This window comes from Panthera tigris, chromosome D3 (assembly GCF_018350195.1).
Source record: "Panthera tigris isolate Pti1 chromosome D3, P.tigris_Pti1_mat1.1, whole genome shotgun sequence".
NCBI classification, from domain to species: Eukaryota; Metazoa; Chordata; class Mammalia; order Carnivora; family Felidae; genus Panthera; species Panthera tigris.
In genome coordinates this window covers 89,378,972-89,401,426 of record NC_056671.1, presented here as the reverse complement: position 1 = coordinate 89,401,426, position 22,455 = coordinate 89,378,972, and the positions used below count along the sequence as shown (strand labels likewise).

The 22,455-nt window shown below is 53.3% G+C and overlaps 1 protein-coding gene across 1 annotated transcript; it reads left to right on the top strand.

Annotated features, from left to right (window-relative positions):
- Positions 1-4,403: 4,403 nt before the first annotated feature.
- On the top strand, positions 4,404-22,250 carry DIPK1C (divergent protein kinase domain 1C). Its single transcript, XM_042961578.1, has 4 exons — positions 4,404-4,586; positions 13,529-14,212; positions 18,485-18,649; positions 21,418-22,250. Exons 1-4 carry the CDS (start codon positions 4,404-4,406, stop codon positions 21,634-21,636), a joined length of 1,251 nt encoding a protein of 416 aa, XP_042817512.1. The 3' UTR covers positions 21,637-22,250.
- The last annotated feature ends 205 nt before the right edge of the window (positions 22,251-22,455 follow it).

Sequence of the window (22,455 nt, the reverse complement as noted above, 5' to 3'; positions counted from 1 at the left end):
GGATTCCCAGAGAGACCTACCCCCGGTCTCCCACCCAGGCTGGCCCAGACCCAGAATCACATCTCCTTCCTCTCCAAACAAAACTCGTATTTTAGAAGTATGGCTGATCTCAGTGGCTCAGTCGGTTAAGCATCAGACTCTTGATTTCGGCTCAGGTCATCATCTCACGGTTTGTGAGTTCGCGCCCCACATCTGGCTCTGCACTGACAGTGTGGAGCCTGCTTGGGATTCTCTCTCTCTCTCTCTCTCTCTCTCTCTCTCTCTCTTTCTCTGCCCCTCCCCCCTCACTCTCTCAAAATAAATAAATAAACTTAAAAAAAAAAAGAAGTAGGGCTGATCTCACTTCAGACAAAAGCAAGGTAAGTACTTGGACATAGTAAAATCCAAACGATGGTATAGTTTACTTTCTGAAGTGTGGAATGTGTTTGAGGAGAGATGTTTTTTGAGCGGGGTGGGAAGCTGGACTATCTCTTAGTTTCTTCAGGCCTACCCTCCCTCACCCCATAACCCCATAACAAGTGACCAGAAACACAGCCCCTTCTGAAAGGTGGCCTCCTCTTCTGTGTATTTCACTGTCAGGCCAATATGGCCGCCACTGCTGGGATGGGAAACAGAGACAGATCGGAGGAAAGCATAAGTTAAAATCCTGTTCCGACAATAACTTCTGCAAATGACTGGTGAAGACAACAAACGTTCGAAATGTTCTTGGCCTGTGGCAGATACTTCAACAAATGATCGTGACAGGTATAGACCCTTTTGCACTCTCACTTCTGGAGTGTGCTGTGCCAGCATCGAAACAGGAATTAGAAGGTCACACCCAGAAGCAGGTGTGTGGGCCTCTAGCACAGCCACTGCCACTAACAGATCCTTTAAAACAGGTCATGCCCTCTTCTGTGAGATCTTAAATAGTGGCATTCACTCAGTCCACCCTGCCGAGTCGCTCAGAGAATCACACGAGCTAATGCCTGTGAATGTATCAAGAACTATACAAAAACAGGCATAGCTGTTGTTACCCAAGCCCTTTTAGGAAGACAGATATTTTCATAAGCTCAATGTATGTGGAAAGAAGCAGAATCATGCACTCATAAACCTATTTATCTAGTATAATCAGAGTCAGAACACTACAGAACTTTACCTTTTTTTCTAGCAATGACCTAAAAGCAAAACGTGCATGCTCTTCTCAGTGACAAGTTCAACTGTCAATAGAGGAGTTCAGAACCCAAAGGATATGTTCAAACATATTCCTAACCCTGTGATGTGTCTGGATTGCTCAATTTAGCCTCAGGAAATCAGAAAGAAATATTTATGTGTGAAAAGCACTTTCTCAAGAAAAATTCCACAGGGTGCTCAACGTTTTCTACCCTTTCAGGGGAAATGCTAGAATTGCCTATTCCACTCATTTCCTCAGCAGATGCCTCTTTACATCAGGTACCAGATTGCAGGTGCAATAATAATAATAACAATAATCAGGTGCTGGGATTACAAGATAAAATAAGACAGTGCTTAGCCTCAAGTAGCCTCTAGTCTGATGGAAGACATAAATGAATAAATACAGGCCAGTCTAAGTGCTTGATAAAGCAAGCAAACCCTGATCACATAGTGTGTTTCCTCCACTCTGTTGTGGAGGGTCCTGGAGGTCTGGGCACAGGACACGGGTCCTGGACTCGGGAACACGGGGGCCTTCCATCTGCTTGCGGACTTTCGCCTGGGTGGTATGCAGAGCAAAATATCCACCTCCTTCAAGACAGAGGAAAACTGCCTTGAGGATCTCTGCATGACTGCAGCAGTATTGGGGGAGTCTCTGTGCCTGGCCGTTTCTAATATGAGGACTCGTTTTCATAGTTTGGCTAAGGGAGCAGGGGGAAGGAGTTCTTGGGTTTCACACCATTTTCCTAAGGAGTCAAAGCCTATTCAAATCAACCTGATGGGAAGCAGGCACTGGGCCAAGCCACTCCCCAGCTCTGCCTGTTGCCCTACTCCTGACCTGCAGACCCCCGGCCACCCCCTCCCCCACCCCCGAAGGCTGTCGGTCATCCTGAATCACAAAGCATGATTGCAGAGCACCAATGTGTAGCAGGCAGGGCTCCCGGGAGATGAGACCCAACTTGTTTTTCTTTGTTCATAAAGCCAAAGCTTCACATTCTGTTGTTACTGCCATTACCTGTTTGTTTGTTTGTTTGTTTGTTAGTTTGTTTGCAGCTCTAGGGGGAATACCTTCAGTCTCAAGGGCACAGCTGGCCTGTAAGTGACCTTCATGTGACTACCCAAAAAAGCCCCCTTTGGACAGGTGATTCAAAAAAGCCCCCTCCATGGGGCCCCCTAGGGAAAGGGTTTGGTGAGCTGAGCTCTGGTGGACTTCAGTCCCATCCACCTCTCCCTTGGCTTTGTGCAGTGTGCAAACTGCCCAGCAGGATAGCAGCCCGCATAGGTCCTGCATTCTGAGGATTTTATTTTGGTCTAGAGAGTACTGTAATTTTCGTGTTAAAACAATGCTGAATACGTGAAGGATCTCTTTATTGTGGGGTTATAATTTTGTTCCTGTGTTTTTTTTTTTCTTTATAAAATGCCAAAAGAAGTGTGACTGACATTTTTAAAAACTTACAGAGAAGTAGAAGCTGCCTTGCAGATCCTATTTGCAAGTTCTGCTTCCTGTCTGTGATTTTTATTCATACGTTGTAAAGGGTAAGTGTTCACGTGTCTTTACCTCATTTCTTCTTCCTATTCCAGCCCCGGCTCTCAAATTCTTGGGAAAAGGAATCAGCTTTACACCATCAAGTCAGGATTTTGAAGCAATATTCTGGGATGTCTTCTGGGCTCCACAACTATTTCGAAATGAGACAACCAAATTCTGATATGGCCAGTTTAGCAGAACATTCACAGCATTTCTTCTGTTTGGGTGTGCCCTGGGGAGTAGGACAGAAATGGGGGTACTGGCCATACAGAAGGAACCCCAGCACTGCTGGGGAGCAATGGATTCCCAGATCCCAGCGTCTGCTGCATTAAGGAATATTTGCCCTGTACCCAAAGGGCTCCTTTGGTGGTATTTGTTAATTTGATGTTTCACAATTTCTAGAGACTCCTACCTCGGAGCCATGAAGGTTAAATGGGTGAGTGGCAGAATAGGCAAGGTTAAGAAGCCAGTTCCCCAGGGATAATCAGAGCGGGCTTTACCAGGGCTGGAGTAGTTCCTGTTTTTCCTACACTCAGGAATGGACATTGAGGCACAGAGCAGGCAGGAGAGTGATCTGTGCTGGGCTGGCCCAGGACACCGGGGAACAAACTTTTTAAAGTTGAATGCAAGAGCCAGGCATTTCTGGGGCCGGCAGCCTTCGGAGGCCGTCAGCTGTGACAGGTCACCTCCTGGGACACCCACCTGGGCCTTTCTTCTTGGGGGAGCAAGGCTTTTAGGGAAGGAGGAGCGGCAGCGCAGGGAGGGGTGGAGAGGGCTGGCAAGAACCCGAGGCAGCTCTGTTGGCCAGGGCGCCCCCTATTTGATATAACGACTGGGGTTTGAATGTGGAAGCGTGCTCCCCAGATGATGTTACAAACATACATAAATACGGATTTAGACGCATTTAGGGAACACTGTCTCCTAGCCAAGGGGTAAGCGTTTAAAGAGTGTGGCGCTCTTTATCCCTGGAAAGCACACTCGGGCGTGTTTCGGCATCCTGGGCCACAGCGGTGGGATACAGTTGGCTCCTTGGGAAAGGCGCGCGGGCGGGGGTCGCCAAGACGTCCCGAAGGTCCCAGGCCCCCGGACGGGCGCTCACCCCGGGAGGCAACGTAGGAAACCCAAGTTGGGGCAGATTCAGGGGAGAGAGGAATGTAGCCGAGTGGTAAATGCGGGGTTGGGGTGGGGGGACAGAGCTGCAGCCAAGAGCAACCAGGGACCATGGCGGGGGGGGGGGGTGTCTGTAGAAAGATAAGGTGCGGGGCACTGGGCAGCCACCCCGAGAAGAAGAGGGGAGATCTTGTCTGAATTAAAGGTGTGTTAACGGAGGAACTAGGAGCCTGACCCGGTGTGGGGGGGTGGGGGGCGGTGGTGAGTTTGAATCCACGCGGGTTCTGCGGATTCTGTTTCACAGGGGAACTGGTCTTCTTGGGGAAAAGGTGCAAAAAAAAAAAAAAGTGGACAAGGTGGCAGGGTGTGGCGGGCGGAGCAGGGCGCGCAGCGCGCAGACCCCGGGAGCGGCGAGCGGACGCCCCCTTCGCCCCGCGAGCGGGTGGCGCGCAGGCGGGGGCCGGCGGACACTCCACCCCCCGCCGCCACCCCCGGGCCGGGCCGGGCCGGGCCGCCGGGCCTCCCCCTCCCCTCGCGCTGCCTCTCCGCCGCGCCCCCTCCCCCGCCGAGCCGGGCCGAGCGGCGGAGCCGCGGGGAGAGCGCGGGGCGCGGGCGGCGGGTCATGGCGCGGAGCGGGCCGGGGCGGCGCGGGCGGCGCGGGCGGTGCGGGCGGGGCGCGCTGCTGGCCTGCGCTGCGTGGACCGCGGGCTGGGTGCTGGCGGCCGCGCTGCTGCTCCGCGCGCGCCCGGGCGCCCTCTCCGAGCGCTGCACCGACGAGAAGAGCCGGCGCATCCTGGCCGCGCTGGTAGGTCCCGCCGCCGCACCGAGCCCGCGCCGCGCTCCCCGGGGGCACGGGGCGGGACGCCGTCCGGGGGGCCCCGGGAGCCGGGCGCGGCCGCGGCACCCACGGCGTGTGTGTGTGTGTGTGGCGGGGGGGGGGGGTGGAGGGAGTGCCCGATGCGTGCGGACAACCCGGTCTCTCCGCTCCGCAGTCCTCTGCGGGCGCGCGGAGGTGTCTCTCCCTTGTCGCCAAAATTGGTCCTTTGTCCCAAGAGTCTTCCTGCCCAGCTGCTGCCCTGCCGCCCCCGAGCCCGCGCTCGGAAAGTTTGCAGGTCGGCTCTGAGTCTCCGGCCGCGCCTCGCCGCCCGCGTCCGCTGTGGTGCGGCCGGGCTCGGGGCGCTGGCGAGAGCGCGGGCCGGCGGCGGGGCTCGGCGGCGGGGACCACGCCTCTGCCTCTCGGGTCTGCTTGCCTCGCCCAGCGGCTGTTCTGGGATTCCAACCTGGGGGTCCCTTCCGAGCGCAGTGCAGGCGGCTGGTAGGGCCCCTGTCTCCCTGCGCCCCAAAGCCGCGGCTCTCCCCTGCGCGGCTTGTGGGACCCCCGGCGGAGCGCGCTCAGGCCAGGGGACCCCGGCAGACCGGGGTCCCGGGGGTCGAGACCGCAGTCTCCTCTAAGAGGGGTGGGCCTGAGGGGTCCTAGGCGGGCCGGGCGGTCAGAGACACAGCGTCGGCTTGCAGGCTGCCCGGCGCACTGGGTCCCAGATGCTCTTTTCGCTGAGTCCGAACGTTGGGTGCTGCTCAGTCTCGGTCTGGTCGGGAAGATTATGCGCATTGGGCGACTTGAGGAAAGGTAGGAATCCCTGCAAGGAAAGCCAAAAAGGCCAAGACACTGGCAACTACTGTTCCGTTGGTTTTTTAAGCGGTTGTCCGCTTCCTAAAACAGTGACCGTAGAAGCATTTGCTGTGAAAAATTATTTTCTAAGAAATCCCGAAGGGGAAGAAAAAAAAACACGCATGGGAAGTTTACAGACCGATTGCTGACATATGAGTGGCTGTTTTGAGAGTGTAGGTTTTCAAAACTTCAGAGCCTAAAGGTTTAAAAAATTCTTAAGTGAGATGGGAAACATTAAAGAAGTGAGTGAAACATACAAATGAACAGAAATCGTATTCCCTGATGGAGTCTGACATGTGTCATCATGAACTCATAATAATGCAAGTAAGACCCTCACCACGGATTCTCTGCATCCTGTCTATCAGTCATCCATCCATTACCAGGCATGTATGGACCCTGACACTGAAGTTCTATCAAGTTTTCTGTAACTTGGTAACAACTCATTGAGTTTCTCAGTGACCTATATAAAAACTCTTTTCACTTATAAAGGCTTCCCGCCCCCCCCCCCCCCCGCCCCGCCGCTGTTTTTAGGGCGCCTGGCTACTTTTAATGAGCAAAAATAGTGTAGCCAGGATGGAATAGCTGTTTACAAAAATAATACAGTAATCTTTTACATTAAAATAAAAATGCTATTTTCATGTAGTTGTCTTTGGTTAAGTGGGAAAAGGACTAATGGAAATTATATGGCCTAATATAATTGAGCTAATCATAACTTTCCCAGCATTCCAGCCCATAAATGAAAACCGATTCTGGTTAGAGGCTCTACCGCTGTATCTCCAATGGCAGCCATCTGGGCTCACTTTGAGTCAACACGAAGCTGGAATGATGGATTCTGCTCCCGAAGCCTCTCAATCCCGCCTGTGGCCAAAGGAACGAATCGAAACGCTGCCTCTGTCTGTCTCCCTGAAGTTCGTCTGATCCTGTCTCAATGAACTGAGTTTTTGGGGCGCGTCACCTGGCCGCCCTACTCAAGGCCATTATTTCTTACACGCGTTCGGGGCTTGGCCTTCTCTGCCTCTCCCCCTGCCTCCTCGCCTTCTACCTTCTCCATTCTGGATGTGCTCATGTCAGCCCCCCTCAGCACGCTGGTTCCCAGCTCCCCAGGACACTCTGAACTAGAGCAGGGTTGGAACAGCACGGCGGGGTCCGCACCGCAGACTCTGCTGGGCCCTGGCTGCCGGGCAGAGGCCGCCACTGTGGCCTCCCAGGACTCCAGCTGAATCGGCCCTCTGTCTCCCGGCTCCCAGGCACTTTCAATGCATCCTGCCTGGCTTTTGTCCTTCATAAGAAAACGGGCTGTTATTTTTCTGACTGCTCTCCAGGCCCTCATTAGCTTTCCCTCTGAATACCAAGCTCAGGGGGAGCCACAGGGAGCCCCCTCCCGCCCTGGCAGAGATGGTGAGTGCCTGCTGGTGTCCCAGGCCTCCGGCATGACAGGTGCCATTGCCGGCCTGCGGGGGAGTCTGTAGACAAAGGTGCAGAGCTCCAGTGGCTGGGAGTCGGGCCTGCTGGCACCCCCGAGAGGTACCCCGCCTGCCGAGGGAGCCCAGTGCGCTCCATGGCCCTGGACGAGGGGAGGGCTGGAAGAGCCAGCTGGCATTTCTCCAAGGAGTCGAGCCCTCCGTCTCCTAGCTTTGCATTTTTTGAGTCAGACTGCTGCGCTCCTTTGCGCCGTGGCTTTCCAGCACATCTCATAATCAAGACATCCGTAAGCCCCCTTCCACTTCTCCGTGAGGTTTCTAGAGCCCTTCTTTTCCGGCGAGCTGTGACAGGGGCCACCCCAGGCTGGCGAGCCTTATGCTGTGTCTGATTATTTACAACCCCGGCTCCCCGGTTCTGCTTGCAGAGCGCTTCACACGGCCGCAGAGAGATGTTGCAGGTGCCCGCTGGGCTGACTCCGGGAAGGCCCTGTGCAAAGTAGTTTTCCCTGTATTATTTCATTCTGTCCCCCTCCACAACCCCTGGGGGGTATGGGCTTTTACTGTCCTCATTTCAGAGATGGGAAACGGCGCCCCACAGAGGTAGAGTATCCTGATGGCGCACTGCGTCATAGAGCCCGTGTGTAACCCTGTGCACTTTGGTAGTGGAAACTCCAGCACAAGAGGTGGCTTCCCCAGTGATGAATTTAGTTGCCTCCAGTACAGATTGCTTCTTCATAGGGCAGGCTTACCTTTCTTTGCTGTGGTAGAAACCCCATGACCCCAGTGGGACTACAGCATCCGGAAAGATTTTACAGGAGGGAAGGACTCTATTTTTCTGAGTGCTTTGGCCATGTTTGTGATATGTATCTTCCAAGGCATTTCCAGGGGCCAAGAAGGGCTGGATGGTGAACTGGCTCAGTGTTCTGAGATTTTGCAATGCACAGATAACTGCTCAGGTGAGGAATTCTATAGTGGGATATGTTGCTAACCACATAGAGACTTAATGCTCCTCGAAAACAAGAACAGATACACAAAAGAAAACCCAGCCCTCAGGCATGACCTCCGGGACCCCATCAGCAGTTTCCCAGACTAGAGTGGACAGGTTTTGTTTTTGCCTGAGAACCATGATACACGCTGGAGAGATCCTAACCGACAGCCTCTGAGACGCTTCCTACCAGACCTGAGAATTCTGGCAGTGTGTGTTTGTATGCACGCATGTAGGCTAGAAATGCCAACCCACTGTGAGCTCAGATAATCACAAAATGCCAGTCAACTACAAGGAGAGTTTATTAATTTTTTTTTCAATATGATACCTGTGGATTTTATACGTGCACTCATTTGGGCACAGGGTTGTACCTGTCTCCATGCTGGCAACACCCCTTCATATGCAGAGAAAAGTGATTTTAAAAATTGAGTTGAAGTGAATAAACTGCTTTTTTGAGCTCAAAAATAGCTACTTCAGTAAGACATGCGGCACATAAAGTAATTTCACTATTGTCTCTAACATGATGACAATTTTTAATTAGCTTGTAAACTTGTAGTTTGTACTTAAGTTCACTGTTTTTTATTTTTTGTTTATTTTTTTTAAGTGCTGCTTTATTTTTGAGAGAAAGAGAGAGAGAGAGCAGGGGAGGGGCAGAGAGAGAGACAGAGAGGAGAAGGAGAATCCCAAGCAGGCTCCACACTGTCAGCCAAGAGCCCGACATGGGGTTCAAACCCCTGAACCCTGATTTCACGACCTGAGCGTAAGCCAAGAGTTGGAAGCTCAACCGACTGAGCCCCCCAGGCGCCCCGCTAAATTCGTTGTTTTTCAAATAGGAGATTAGTTCTTTCTCTGTGTTTAGGAGGCTCAGACATGCAAAAAGATGCTGCAAACCAGTCCATCACTGGAACCAGCACAGCCACAGTGGATGAATTTCACACTGTGTATAAGGGAGTGGGAACGGAAGTGGCAAACGTACGTCCTCAGACAGGGTGCTGACAAAGAGTGGCTCTGACTAACCACACTGTGTGTACCCTGTTGTAAAGCAAATTCTCTCCTAGGACGAGCTGGGTGACGGGGGCACCAGAAGTTAGGGCACAGATCTGAGGCCTCACCTACGGCAGCTGGCAGGCCCCCCTGGGATTCGGGGCACCCCGTTCCACTTCCCGGCCTTTGCGATGGCCGACACTGCCTCCCTGCAAGCTGCCAGCCGCGCAGGAGGCACACTGATGCCCCAACGTGTTAAGCTTCAGAAAACAGCCCATAGTAATGTTCCCCTCCAAAACGGATGGGCTCTACCCCCAATTCGATGATTATTCCGTTGTTCAAAATGTCTTGCGACTCCTGTTTGGAATCGCCGTCCGGATTTGTAGGGGCAACGCTGTAGAGACTTTCATTTGAGTTGAACTCGATTTCATCTGTGCAGGGTAGTTTTGTAGACGACACTGTGTGGTGGGGAGCCGGTGGGGGAGAGGATATCGCAGGCGAGTGTGGTGGATGGAGAGCTGGGGGCAGAGGACAGAGGTGAGGACCCCCAGGGGCAGGGGGGCTGTCTCCCTGGGAAGGTTGATCTGGCACTTGGGGGCCAGAAGCAGTTTTGTCTGGCAGAGACACGGCATTTTTTCATAGGCCAGCCCCCTCGATCACACACAGCTGCTGGCACTAACTTTGCCTCCCACACTGCTGACCCGGATCTGGTTCTCTGAACATACCAGGCCACTTTGCAACTCCGGCTCTTTGCACAGGCTGTTCCCGGAAAAGGAGCTGCCCTCTGTCTCCTCGTCTGCTAGGCACACCTGCCGTTTGGCTTTCAACACTGAACTCAGGAGCCTCTCTCCAAGAAGAAGCCTCCCCCACCTCCGGCCGTCTAATGACCAGGGCTGGAGAGGGGGGTCATCACTGAGATGACCAGGTCCTCTGCACCTGTGACCTTGGCTGACCTTCACAGGTCTCCTGTGACACCGTATTAGCACCCCATGCTACAGACCTGGAAACTAGCCACAGCTGCTGGGGGTGCCGAGCTGGGAGACAAACCCAGTCCGCCCGGAGCCAAGCCTGGCTGTACACCTATCCTGCACAGGTCATACTCTGCTGTCCTTTATGAGTTTGGAAGGCAGCCACCGCTGTTCTGGGAACTCCTGAGCCTGGTGCCTGTAGTGGATAGTGGCTCAGCTCACGGTCGGCTGGGTTAAGTTGGGAGAGAGAGTGGCATGGTTCATTTGGAGCTGGCTGGGGGTGGCTGAAGCAGCAAGCCCTTGCCCGTGGCCGTTGACAGCCTCAGAGGATTGGAGGGGTCTTCTTGGCCCACAGGTGTCTCTCCTGGCCAGGAGCAGTTCTGGATGAAAGTAAAGCCCCGAGCCATCGTAGCTGACGCCCTCTGCACTCCCCACTCACCGTCCGGTGGACTCTGTCCATCTCCTCCCTTCTATCAGCCCAGGACTCCCCTCCTCCCACCAGACAGGTGCCGTCACCTGCTCTTTGTCTGTTCTGTACTTCATACAAAAGCACTTTTGATCAAGTTACAAATGTGACAACACTCTAAAAGCGTTCTGGAATTTAATCAAATAACTTTGGAAATCATACTTAAAGAGGAATTTGAGGGCTTTATAAGGAAATCAAAAAAAAAGTTTTTATTTTCTGATCAGGATTACTGAAGAAATGTGAAACTCTGTAAATTCCAGAGAGAGTAGGAGAAAAACTACAAGTCAGATGAATGCCCCACGGTATTTCCATCCTTCATAACCTTTCTGCTCCTGGTCGGCTAGACCACTTAACCCTTTCATCCCCACCTCTCCTCCACGAGGAGCCTGAAAGGTCCCAGGGGAGCCTGAGTCAGCTTTCTTACCAGGGGTGATATGGAAGCAATTCTAAGCAGACAGTGAGTGACTCAGAGGGTCCTGATGCTTTCAACACTCAGTTCTTGACCCCAAGCCTTGGAATTAGAAGGATGGCATTTTGCCAACATTGTGTTCACGTTAAACACGTTAAAAGTGACTGCAGCGTGGAGTGTGCTTGAAACGGTGGTGCGGGTGTTTGTTAACGCAGCTTCATTACAGGTGTCTGTTTTCCAAAGACAAAAAGGCTGCCCCAGCAACAGGAGGGCATCCCCAGGCTCCGGGGTCAGATTCACGACCGGCACAGGACTCCGTTGCTTGAATCCTAGCATTTGGCAAGTGTGACACATCTACCGCCCAGCATGATACACGGAGATGGAAAGGCCACAAAGGCAGAAAGGGCTCCCAGGAGACTCCCAGGGTCAAGTCACATGGCGTGGCCTGGGTCTTCCAAGCTCTTGTCCTGGTACTTCCTGAAACGGTCCCGAAAATCCACTTACTTCTTTTAAGAACTGTGAATATTTCTTTTTTTTCTTTTAATTTTTTTAATGTTTATTTATTTTTGAGAGAGTGAGAGAGGCAGAGTGTGAGTGGAGGAGGGGCAGAGAGAAAGGGAGATACAGAATCTGAAGCAGGTTCCAGGCTGTGAGCTGTCAGCGCAGAGCCCAATGCGGGGCTCAAACTCACGGGCCACGAGATCATGACCTGGGGCGAAGTCAGACGCTTAACCAACTGAGCCACTAAGCATCTCAGAATGTTTCTTTTTTTTTTTTTAAATTTTTAAAAATGTTTTATTTATTTTTGAGAGTAAGAGAGAGAGAGAGAGAGAGAGAGAGCAAGCAGGGGAGGGGCACAGAGAGAGGAAGACACAGAATCCGAAGCAGGCTCCAGGCTCTGAGCTGTCAGCATAGAGCCCAACATGTGGCTCGAACTCACAAACCATGAGATCATGACCTGAGCCAAAGTTGGACATTTAGTCGACTTGAGCCACCCAGGCACCCTGGAATATTTCTTTTTAATAAGCATTTTGGTAATGCATGCTTTGAACAATTAAACTAGAGTATTTATGAAGGTCCCCAATCCTTTTTCTCACACTTTGGGGCCAGGCATATGTTTTCAAATGCACACTTTTGGGGGCATTGAAAAGATAATGTGGGGCATATACCTTATATTTTGGATATGAAGCAGAACCAGTAATCAAACAAAATAATTCTGCAGCACAATCTATGCAAATTCTCACCAAGTCAAAGACCTGCAGACTAACAGCCTCACACACTATTCAGTTGGGTTTTGATTCCACGTGAGGCTCAGAGAGTCACGAAAAGGTTGTCTTTTCAGGGTTTTTTGCATTTTGGAATTGTTCACACATCCAGGCATGGGAAGTACATTGACTTTGAGCCACTTACAGTACAAAGCCGAGAGCGTGGACGACCACAGCCTCTGAAGGGCCTGGAGTTAGGTACCCGGCCACCGTTCAAGGGCATCTCGTGATGTCTTGCACTTGAATGAATGAATGGTTTCCACACACTTTTCTCACAGCCTGCCCGAAAACCGAGCAAGGGAGGCAGACCGGTGAGCTGCAGGGAGGGGAGACGAGGCTCAGGGCGGTGGGGCAGCCGCCAGGGATGCCGTGGCACAGCCGGGCGTGGCTGAGCCGCACCGTGCTGAGCTCCAGCTTGTCACTCTGGGCACCTGGTCGTGCACGAGACAGAGTGAAGACGACGACGTGGTGGTCCTGCCCTTGTCTCATCACCTGATGAGGACTGGGTGGCCCCCTTGCTTAAGGTGCAGCAGAAGGTGAGGCCCGCGTGTGCCCACGTGGAGGGAGGATGCATCTGGAGGGGGTGGGGGAGAGCAGGTGGAGTTAGAACATAGGCTCAGCTCCTAATAAAGTGTCTAGGGCTGTAGGTTTCCTGAAAGATAAAACAAAGAAGGGAGCCAAGAAACGGTCCTTCATTTTACTCTGTTCCGCACCAGCTCTGTCCTCCCCCTTCTACCTCGTCCCAGCGGGACCACCGGCCAGGGCCCACGGGACCGTCTTCTGAGGGATGTTTGTAATGTGGTGGTGGGGTCGCCGGGTCCCCTCGTGTGGAACCCATCCTAAGAGCTGCTCGAGTTTAGGAGAAACGCCCATCTGAGGGCTCCTGGACCTTTCTCACCACCGCCGGGAACCAAACACACCTGACACTTCTAGAATGTATCCCAAGCAGCTCCTGTGTCCCCGGTGCCTGTCCTCTCCAGTTGTGCTGACACCATCGTCCACGAGGCCCCTTCTAATTCCCGCTTCCTGTGGTGGGTTCTCCTCCGCACCCCTGTAATCCTTCCAGAGCTGCTGGCCCTGTAGGCCACCCTCCTTGGTGTCACAAACAGCAGGCTGAGGGAACATGCCTGCAGGAGAGGTCCTTCCTGTGGCCGGCCCTGGGTACCAGGTGAGGCTCGCTGGGGACCCACCTTCTGGGCTCTGACTCTGCCATTCTCTGATGGCAGAGGAGGTCAGAGTTCCCCGGGGCAGCCCAGATCTGTGGCCAGAGTCCGGCACAGTTCAGGGAAGCGAGAGCCAGCAGGCGAAAGGCTTTTCCGAGCATCGCAGGGCTGGATGGGGGAGGCCTGCTTCTCGCCTCCGCTGTGCTGACTAACGAGGCCTGGGCCTGCTCGAATCACGTGACAAATACGAGAGGCTCCTTTAACTCTCTCGCTTCCTTAACTCAGGGACCCAAATAGCCCGCGTGGCTCACACCTGACAGGTTTCTCTCAACAGCTGACTGGAAGCGCCCCGAGCGCAGGGCCGGGCCTCGTTGCTCCCCCTGCCCGCCCCGTGACCGACTGTCCCCTTCCTTCCAGTGCCAGGAGTACCGGGGCGGCGTGCTGGTGGGGGACCTCTGCGAGGACCTGTGCGTGGCGGGGACACTGAGCTACCAGCGCTGTCTGTACTACGAGAGAGGCAAGAAGGTGCTGCAGGCCGACTGGCGCGGCCGGCCCGTCATCCTCAAGTCCAAGGAGGAGGCCTTCTCCAGCTTCCAGCCGCTCAGCCTGCCGGACGACGCGGCGGAGGACGGCGGCCAGGACTTCCCGGAGGCCGAGCTGCTGCTGGTGGTGGCCGGTGAGGTCAGGAACGCCCTGGGCCTGGAGCTGCCCAACGGCAGCCTGGGGCCGCTGTGGCCCCGGAGGCGCGGCCGTCGCTGGCTGGGCCAGCTGGCCACCCTGTGGTCCCTGGTCCAGCAGGAGGAGTTCGTCCTGTTCAGCCTGCTGCAGGACCTGAGCCGGCACGCCCCGCCCGTGCTGGGCTCCTGCGGCCACTTCTACGCGGTGGAGTACCTGGCCGCGGGCAGCCCCCGCCACAGGGCCCTCTTCCCCCTGGACGGGGCCGCAGGCGCCCCCCGGGGCGGCCGGGGCCAGGCCAAGGCCATCAGCGACATGGCGCTCAGCTTCCTGGACATGGTGAGCCATTTCGACGACGACTTCTCCCACCGCCTCCACCTCTGCGACATCAAGCCCGAAAACTTTGCCATCAGGAGTGACTTCACGGTGAGTGGCTCGGGGAGGGTGTGTGTGCCATGTGGAGGACCGAGAATCTAGGAGAGGTTTCGGAAGTCACGGGGGACCCCTGGAAGCTTCTGGAACCTTCTAGCCTGGACAACCCGGACCTGCCACGCCACCTCCTTTTGGGGTGTTAATGAGAGAATTTTAACAACGCGTGCACCTTGCACCCCCGTCCTCCAGGAACGGGAACTAGAAGGAAAGGCGCCTGGTAGGGGGCGGAGGGCCCGGCAGGGGAAGGTGCGTCCTTCCTAATGGCTGTTCTGGCTTCTCCAAAGCAGCTTCGCCACATTGTAGACTAATTTGAAAGCGAGCTCTCGTTGAGTCAGAAAACAGTCTTCAGGAGAGCAGGAGCCACCGAGGATGACAAGGAAAGGTGGCTTTTGGGAGCTTTGGTACAACAGCCAGTTGGGGCTGCTGCTTTCTGCCTGTCCATGCTCTGAGATAACGGGAGACGTTTTCTGGTCCTTTCTTCCTGGAGAGGTCCTAGCTAGTCTCCCTTCCATGGGCAGGGCTTCTAGAGGGACAAGTGGAGTTTTGGCAGCTCCTACGAGGGAAAATCCTGCCGGGGGGAAGCATCTGGCTCTGTGCTGCTCTGTAGCAGCAGGTGAAGTCCGTTTCCCGCTCTGGGCAATGCAGGCATTCATGGAATTAAAGGTGCTGGAGAAGCAATGGCAGGAGGGACTTGGTGTTTCACGAGAAGATAATCCCCTCCCGCTTCCCCCTAACTAGGCTACACCCACGTGTCGGATTGATGCGTCCTTGCCCCGTGCCCGGGCAAGCGCTGGGACCACTTCCGAAGAAGTAGGTGTGGTGTGGGATGGGCGCTGGGGAGGGGGCCGTGTCCCGGGCCCCCTCCTCCACAAGCTGCGGTCAGTTAGCTTGTCCGCTGCCAGTGCTGGTGAGCGAACGGCCAGGGCGACTTTGCTGGAGCCACACCAGAGAGCTGGCCGCTGAGCGTGCCGGCTCATGGCGGAACAGTGCTCTGCATCCTGGTGAAAAACAGAAAGGGACACAAAGAGGGTACTCTTACTGCCGGCCAAGGGCTTCCGTGGCAGGTGACATGAGAGTGCCTTCCTACGACAGCCTGAAACCTACAAAACTAAATTTGCCACCTGTGTAAACCCCTTTCCCAACCAAGCCTTTGTCACTGCGAACAGCGTTGTGGGAACTTGCCCAAACGCTTTGTCCTAATGCCCTGTCCCTGACTGCCCCAGAGGGACTGATGAGCTGGGAGTGGCTCAAAGTGTGGAAGGGAAGGAGCTGAGAGGTTCCAGGAGGCTCTGGGAGGTTCCTGGAGGGTCCGTCTGCAATACCCTGGGCTCCATGAGACCTCTAGACGTGGTTGTGAGGGGGAGGGACAGCCCAGGACTCCGCCAGGGTATTTTTGGAGTTGAAATCCCAGCCGAGGCTTCCCCAGTTCGTGAGCAGAAGGTTTATGTGCTAGACTTGTAGGACCACCGTTCTCTTTCTCAGAGAAATCCTGGGAACGCAGACACCCCAAGGCCCTGGGAAAGGAGGTGTGGGGTGTCCACTCACAACCCCTGGCTTTGGCAGTTATCTGACACCCGTTTATTCATCCAGTGAGTGTCATGGAGTGTCGGTGAGTGGAACTCAACAGGGGCAGTAACAGTCGAGGGAACTGAGAGGCTGTCTGGGCTAGGTTCCCAGAAAAGGCCGTAGGAAGGAGGCAGGGCTGACGGGTCTTCCCCGGGGGAAAGGGAAGCATGGCATGTTGCTGGCTTGCGCACTGCATCAGGGTTGTGCCTTCCAGTATCTTGTGCACAACAGGCGGGAGATATTTGTTCGATGAGATAACGGTGACACTTTCAAGCCCAGGCTGTGCCCTGTGGACTGTGCTGGGGTGCACAGGCCCTTACCTCTGCCTGAGTTCTTGCTCAGGGGAGAAGGGGAAAGAAGGACAGAGGGTCCCGTTTGGCTAACCCTGGCATTATTCACCTCCTTACATGCTGAGTCTCAAGAAGTTAACTTTACCTGTGATTTTACAACTTTAATGAAACCCAGCAGTATCAGCATCACCAGGGAACTTGTTAGAAATGCGAATTCTCTGCCTCCCCCCGCCAAGACCTGCTGGGTCTGACCCCCTGGGGGTGGGATGTGGCGACCAGCACATACAGTCACTCACTTTCTCTGGGCCCCCCACTTACAGATCCTGAGAATTTATCCAGTGGTTGCCAAGGAACAGCTGGGAAACACCATCGCTCTGTGCCCCCCGAACCACTGCCCGCAAATGCTCCTTTCGAACAGATACGTTTCCTGCCCCAGAGCCACACTTTTCAGTGGAGAATGAAATAACCCCCAACCCTTTCTAGCCTGATGCCCGGAGAAAGTTTGATGAGACGCAAGTGAAGTAATTCTGTGCGGGAAGAATGTTATGATTCTCTCGATTCTGGTTAAGAAAACTTACTCAGGTTTCTCTGTTGGCTTGGTTGCTGTTCTTATTGTAGGTGTGTACAGTTATGCTCACAATAGCTATAATCCATTCTCCATTATGCACTGAAAACCAAATCTGGCTCTCCCTGGGAGGTCAGAAGCGAGCAATCAGAGATGGGAGAGAGTTGTAAAGAGCTGAAATCGCAGGTAGGGGCCCAGGGGAAGCCGGGGAGAATGTCGGAAAGTATGGAAAGAAGAGAGACCATGTAGTCCCTATAATAAATTACCGAGACGATGGGTATGTGAGCACCGCCTAATATATATTTTCGTGTATTAACTAGGGTACACAGTGAAATAACGAGACAGGAAAAATTGAGTAAAATTATAATTTCTGCTTGCTGTGCCTGAATTAGTAATTAGGCAAACTCTTGAGTAGGGAACAGTTCTGTATTTTTTATTTTCATTATTCTCCATATATTTTGAAAGAGCGTATTTTTCCTCTTCTGTTTTACTGAATCATCCCCAAGAAAGTTTACGGCCTCTTGGCATCACTCCAGAGGGAAAAACAAAAACCCAAACTGGGGAGCATAGCTCCCAACACCACCAAGTTGAGGAGGACACGAACCCCAACCAATGCGTCTTTTGAGATGCTACCAAAGGCCGGAGGAAGGGCTGGTATTTGGAGGGTGACCTGTGAAGGCTTGTGAAATGTCGCAGACTCCATCGAACTCATCAAATCTTCCAAAAGCTCTTTGTTAACACCTTGAAGCTATGAACTGCATGATTTGGGCAGACTCCAGGTTTTATCAAGTTTGAGATCAGCTTTTTTTTTTTTTTTTTTTTTGTTAATACATTCAGGTTGTGGAGGAAAATCCGCATCATGTAGATGTTATTTCTTTTTCTGGTTTTGAAGCCTATTTGGTTTGAAGCCAGGAAGATAAATCTGAAATTCCAGGAGCCCCACCCTGTTCTCGGGCTGACAGTGGCGTTTTGTATTTGATGCTGTTGGACGAGGGTCCACGGGCATCAAACCTAATTCAGGAGCTTTCACACTGCCTTTCCCAGCCACGTTTCTATCCAGCCAGTCAGGAGGAAACCAGTTGGCGTAGGTCACACATATGCCATAAATAGACAACCTACGTCCTGCCCTCCACATTCACCGGCACCCCCACGGACCTGCCCCTTGAAGGCAGTTTTCTTCTGTAGCTTCTATTCATGAGGATAAATTATCTGTATTCATGGCTTTCATAATTCTGAGCCTTGAAGGTCAGAGACCAAAGTGATAAAGCAATGGAGGGGGAATTCATTTATTTGTAAGAAATTGCAAAGATTCTACTTTTACAGCCGAAAAAATGTTTCAAGTTGAAAAGCGATACTTGTAGTCAGAGTTCCGGATCCTAGGCTTTCACGAGTGATGGCAAATGTCCTTTTGGCAGGGAAAGCCTTGCGATGTGGTCTATGCCGGGCCCTTGTGTGAGTGAAGCATGCGGCCCCCAGCCTGGCCGGGGCCCCTCTTTCTGGCAGGCAGCGTTCTGCGATCCTGCAATCTGTAGGAGCCTGCACCTCAGAGAGCAGAGGCACACTGGCTCCCTCTGCATTGGCCCCCCCGGGGGGTCCTCATCATGGCCATGAGCTGGGCCCCAAGAGTACTTGTGATGGCCATGTGCTGGGCCCCTGGCATCCTCGTGACAGCCCCAGGAGTCCTTTTGATGGCCATGCTCTGGGCCCCAAGAGTCCTTGTGACAACCATGTGCTGGGCCCCAAGAGTCCTTATAATAGCCATGCTCTGGGCCCCAAGAGTCCTTGTGACAACCATGTGCTGGGCCCCGGGAGTCTTTGTGATGGCCATGTGCTGCTTGGTTACAGGTGGTGGCCATCGACGTGGACATGGCCTTTTTTGAACCCAAAATGAGGGAAATTCTTGAGCAGAATTGCACGGGGGATGAGGACTGCAATTTCTTTGACTGTTTTTCAAAGTGTGATCTGCGAGCCCATAAGTGTGGAGCAGAAAGAGTCAACAGCAACCTGCAGGTAAGCAGCCGCCACCGCGTGGGCTGGGGGACATTGTCCTCTCTGGCTGTCGCCGTGGCACCCCATTCATATGGCCCAGGTCCCCTCTTCCACGCCACCTGGGCTTGATGTGCTCAGTGGGGACAGGGACATCAGGAGTTGGGGTGGTTATTTGTCTTGTCTGTCCCATGGGGCTGTTGGCCGAATGACCCTTGGGGGTCTGATGGACAGGGCGGCCAGCAGAGCCCATTATTCAGCTCCCCATTTCCTCCTAACGTATTACTTTTCTAACTTGAAGTTTTACTCAAAAAATTATCCCTGCCCTGATGCACAGAGCAAAAGAATAGAATTTTTTAAAATTTCAGAGATAGACGTAATGACACATGGGTGTTTCATAAGTGGCAAAGGTCGCCGGTGGAAGGAAAGCTGGGTTACGCAGCGAATGGTGTCGGTTAGCTGGGTGATGGGGCGTAACAAAGGACCACATTAACTCCTACTTCACTCCTCACCAAACTCCATTCCAGAGGCTCATGTACTTACTCATACAAAATACAATCCTAAGTGTGCCAGAGTAAAACTGGGAGAATTTAAAATATTATCTGAGAGTAAAGAAGGTCTTTCTGAGCTCAGAAGGCCACAGGAAGGAGAAATTTAACTATCTTTAAAAAATCCGTATAGCAAAAACGAAATAAAACAAAATCCCCCAAAATACAGGCAAATATTTGCAATTGCTCGTACAGACCAGGAGCATAGAGGACAGAGGGTTCCTCATCCGCCGGCTGCTGCCGAGGCTCAGGGAGCATCCCCCGGGAATGCGCTTGCCCAGCAGAGTCTTTGCCATGGCCCCTCCACATGCCGGGGGTAGCATCCAGGGATCGGTCAGTGGGAGAGGGGCCGTATGCAAAGCCCAGTCCCGGCCTCAGTAAGGAACAGTTTTCCTCCTCCCGCAGGTCCATGGACCGCGTCTCAGTAAATCCCTGCCTGCAGATCTCCGTCTCACAGTCTGCTCTCTAGGAAGCCAACCAAAGCAAGGGGATAATATCCTCACTTCAGTGTATAAAGAGTGTCTGCAAATTAATATGGAAAAGGTCAACAATGTGATGGAAGTGTGAACAAAGGTTATCAACTAGGCCATTCACTGGAAAGGAAGTACAATGTCACATCATCACCCTGACTGCTAGGAACAACGCAAATTACACCATTTTCACCCACCAGTTGGCAAAAATGAAAGACAGCACACGTGTTGGGGAGGGGGAGCCCAGCGTTCTCATCACACATTGCCATGAGAGTGTATCTCAGCACAACTTTCCACAGGGTCAATTTGGCAACATCTACCAAAACAAAAAACACACATATCTTTTGGCCCAGAAATTCCATTTCTAGAAATTCAGTCATAGGTGCAAAATGAAAATGACATACAGGCAAGATATTTACTGCAACTTTGTTCTAATAGCAAAAATTAGTAAACAATCTCATTTCCATCAGTAGGAAACTAGTTAAATAATTTATGATCTATCTACACATTTGAGGTGCAGCCATTAAAGTGAACAGGAAATCCTTAGAAGGCTCTGCCTGGTATTCTGTTAGATGGGAGTGGAAGGTGTGGAAGAGGGTGTGTAATATATTGCCATTCGTGCAAAGTAGAACAGAAAGGAAAAACATGTATCAGCTTGTGAGTGCATACTCTCTCTAGAAGGAAGGGGTCCCCTCGCGGAGCCGGGAACAGAACATTGGACAATCAGCAGGAGGCACACCGGTCTGTCCTTGGGAACATTTAACATTTTTGCACACGTATTCTCAATTTAAAACAGAAATAAGGTGATTTGCTTTTAAAAATATTCCTGGGGCACCTGGGTGGCTCAGTTGGTTAAGCGTCCAACTTAGACTCAGGTCATGATCTCATGGTTTATGGGTTCGAGCCCCATGTGGGGCTCTGTGCTGACAGCACAGAGCCTACTTGGGATTCTCTCTCTCCCTCTCTCTCTGCCCCTTCCCTGCATGCTCTCACAAGATAAATAAAATAAAGAAACAATAAAAAAAAAAGAAAAATTAAAAAAAAAAGGTTCCTCAGAAGTTAAAGTTCTGTGTCTTCTGTAAAAAGCCTCTGCTCAATGAGTCCCAAACAGTGTGATATAGAAAGATAAAGCACATTAATCCCGCCCCTCTCGGTGGAGCCCTCCCAGCAGGAGGAGCCTGTGAAAGCTCTAGAAACAGGAGCATGTGTAAGTGGAAGGTTGGAGGAGATCTCCGGCATCAGTGAATTTCATACCCTACGGGATGGTGGCTTGATTTTCATTTCTGCTTCCGAAGTAAAATGATTCAAAGTCCCTTCTAGTACAGCCTTTTCTCCGTGAGTCTATCACATTTGCTGACTACTTCTCCCCACATGTCACTGGACCCTCGGGACAACCCGAGGGTCGTCGCTTGTTATGGTGACCAAATATGCACGGGAAAGCCCAACCTCAGCGATGCGGCCACACAGCCGAGGGGATGCTCCTTATGCAGCACTGGCCGCCCAGGACTTTCTGCTCCCCTTTGTCTTCGGAAGTGTACTCGATGACAGGGACCCTTCCCCGTCTGCGTTGAGGCTGGGAGTGGGACCTTGTTCCCGGTGCCCAGTGGTTCAAGTTCCAGAAGGGAAGGCACTTTTAGAATCAGACCATCTGTGTGGGAAGGCGCCTCCCTCGGCAGGTGGGGTTGTATGGGAGGAGCCACGGTCTGTTTGGGCCTGCGGAGCCTCCGTGGTTGGTTCGCAGCCTGCACTAACCACTCTGTCGCCTGCCCCTCAGGTCGTCTGTGACAAGATATTCCGCCACTGGTTCTCCTCCAGTCTCAGGACCTCTGCCGTCTCCGTCCCGCTTCAGCTACAATTGCGGGACGCGGTCCAGGAATGCGCAGACCCTCGGGGCACCTCCGGCAGCGCCCCGGGAGCCGCCCCTGACGTGTTCTGGAAGCTTCAGCGCCTCCTTCAAGCCACACAGAGGGAACTGCAGGAGGCAGAGAAGTAGCCACTCCCGTGGCCTTGGGTCCCTTCCCTCTATGTTGGTTCAAGGACGGGACGTTTCCTCTATGCAAATGAGTGCACACGCAGGTGTCGCTGTGGTCCTTCTGAAATGTGAAATCGCCGATGCCCTTCCCACCGCATGCCAGCCACCCTCATGTGCGTCCTTCTGTCCCATCCTGGCTTGATTCGCTCCTGATGGAGGCCACCGCGCTGGCCTCTGACCTGCCACCCTTTAAAAGTGACACGAGGGAGGCAGGTACAGCGGTTTCCTCCTGGGGGCCTCTTTGTCGGGAAGCAGCACAAATCCCACTCTGAGGATCGTGCTTGTGCTCACCTGAGAGCCAGGGCTTCCAGCTGTCCTGCCTGCACACGTGCCCGCATTTAAAAAAGTGCACGTGCGTGCACACGAGCCCGTGTGCGTGTTCACACGGGAGTGCTCGCGTGAGTGTGCGCACGCGTGCGTGAGGACGTGCCTGCCTGAACGAGCGTGAGCAGGGAGCGCGGGAGGCTCCGGGGCAGGGGAAGGGGTGTCCCCTCTGGGACAAGAGGGCTGCCTTTGTTTTGGAATAAAATACAATCAAAACAGAAGTTGCATCTGTAACGCAAACGTAATCCGTCGGGAGAGGACGTGTCGGGACAGCGTATAGCCGTTTTCCTCCTGAGGGGCCCGTCGATTTTATGGAGCCTGTGTTAGGGAGCACGTTACCGCCCGCCGCGGTGCATCTGCCTTTGGCGCGGGAGATGCAGGCTGGTTGGCACTGCGTCGTGTTGTCCCCGAGAACGTGGGGGACAGCGAGTGCCGCGGTCGGCGTCGGGCAGGGTC

Bases quoted from the DNA above. Each gene is read 5' to 3' on its own strand.
- DIPK1C (XM_042961578.1), top strand. From the start codon at position 4,404: ATGGCGCGGAGCGGGCCGGGGCGGCGCGGGCGGCGCGGGCGGTGCGGG. The intron at 4,587-13,528 runs GTAGGTCCCGCC...CCTTCCTTCCAG, and splicing joins GGCGCATCCTGGCCGCGCTG to TGCCAGGAGTACCGGGGCGG. The intron at 18,650-21,417 runs GTAAGCAGCCGC...CCTGCCCCTCAG, and splicing joins GAGTCAACAGCAACCTGCAG to GTCGTCTGTGACAAGATATT.